This window comes from Malus sylvestris, chromosome 16 (assembly GCF_916048215.2).
Source record: "Malus sylvestris chromosome 16, drMalSylv7.2, whole genome shotgun sequence".
NCBI lineage: Eukaryota > Viridiplantae > Streptophyta > Magnoliopsida > Rosales > Rosaceae > Malus > Malus sylvestris.
The window spans coordinates 11,037,340-11,038,737 of NC_062275.1; the positions used below are offsets into that span (position 1 = coordinate 11,037,340).

Here is a 1,398-nt window from a genome sequence, read left to right on the forward strand (position 1 = left end):
ATATATGGTAGCCAAAATCAGCAAGATTTGGGAGCCTGCTATTTTTCTGTTTTCTGCCAATATTTGCATTGTATCTATACAAAACAAAATAGCCAAGATATCTCGCACTCCCTGTATATAAAGGGACTCACGCCTTTGCATTTTATGTGTAGAACTCATTGATCTCGAGCAAAAGCATCTGCCCGAATTCTCACAAACCCTTTTTCCTGCTCGCAAAGATGACGAGTTTCACATCTCAAACACTGATCATACTTCTCATTCAAGTTGCCCTTCTTCCAATGTTGCTCCACTGCAGGGTTTTCTTCCCAATGGATGAGAATCTCATCACCCAAACATGCCAGAAAACCAAGGACCCCGCAGCTTGCGAGGGTCTTCTTCGATCAGACAGTCGAAGTCTCGAAGCAAAAGATGCCACGGCCTTAGTCTTCATCGTGACTGATATATCCCAGACTAAGGCAAACCAAGGCCAGAAAAAAATTGAGGAGCTACTTCGGGCCCCAGGAGCGCCAACAGACAAACTTAACTCTTGCAATGAAAACTACCAAAATGTTATAGAAGATATTCAACAGGCCTCTTCAGTTTTAACCAACGGTGATTATCTCGCTGCTCAAGACCGCATACTGGACACCGTCCATGAGGCTGATTTATGCGACGAACAATTTGCAGGGTCCGATAATCCTCTGTCAGGTTACACCAAAGCTATTCATGATACCGGGACTGTAGGTTCAGAAATTGCAGGGCAGTTGACTCCATAAGTTTGATAAGAAATGTTGCCGCAGTATTAAGCCGATAATAATTCTTGTCACGCATTAATTTCAGCATTTTCTTTCCCAATCAAAGCAATGCTGTTGATGTGAGGTTCAAATTATGATTTCTTTTGTTACAATGTTGAAGGAATTGAACCCTTGAAATAAATAAATTTCTTTATTTTAATTTATTTCTCTTGTATCGTTAATTTTATATGAAACTGGAAATTCACCAGTACCATTTGAAAATTTGAAATCCATGAGATAGCACCAATTTGTTTTTCCGAAAGCAGCAGCTTTTGAAGCATGCTATACATGCATTGCATTGTTATGGTAACAAAGATTTACCTGCAGAAATTAGATGACACACAAATTTACGTGTTATAATATAAGTGAATTGGTAATATCAAGTAGCGGTACCACTATGTAGAAGTCTCTATTGTTACAAACACCACCAATATTGCATTGGTGTGTATATGAATAGTACAACATTTTTATATTTTATAGTTATTTCTAAAATTCAAAATATCTCATTCTCCCTCTTTTCAATGGCTAGATTTGAAACTAACATTGGTGCCATTCATACTCATACGCACACCAATCCTATGTGTCTATATTAGTGTGCAGCCAAAAATATTCACAAGGCGACACG

The 1,398-nt window shown here is 38.4% G+C and overlaps 1 protein-coding gene across 1 annotated transcript; it reads left to right on the top strand.

The window, feature by feature from the left end:
• The first annotated feature begins 218 nt into the window (after positions 1–218).
• On the top strand, positions 219–755 carry LOC126609098 (pectinesterase inhibitor-like). The gene has a single exon (XM_050277106.1). It carries the CDS (start codon positions 219–221, stop codon positions 753–755), a length of 537 nt encoding a protein of 178 aa, XP_050133063.1.
• The last annotated feature ends 643 nt before the right edge of the window (positions 756–1,398 follow it).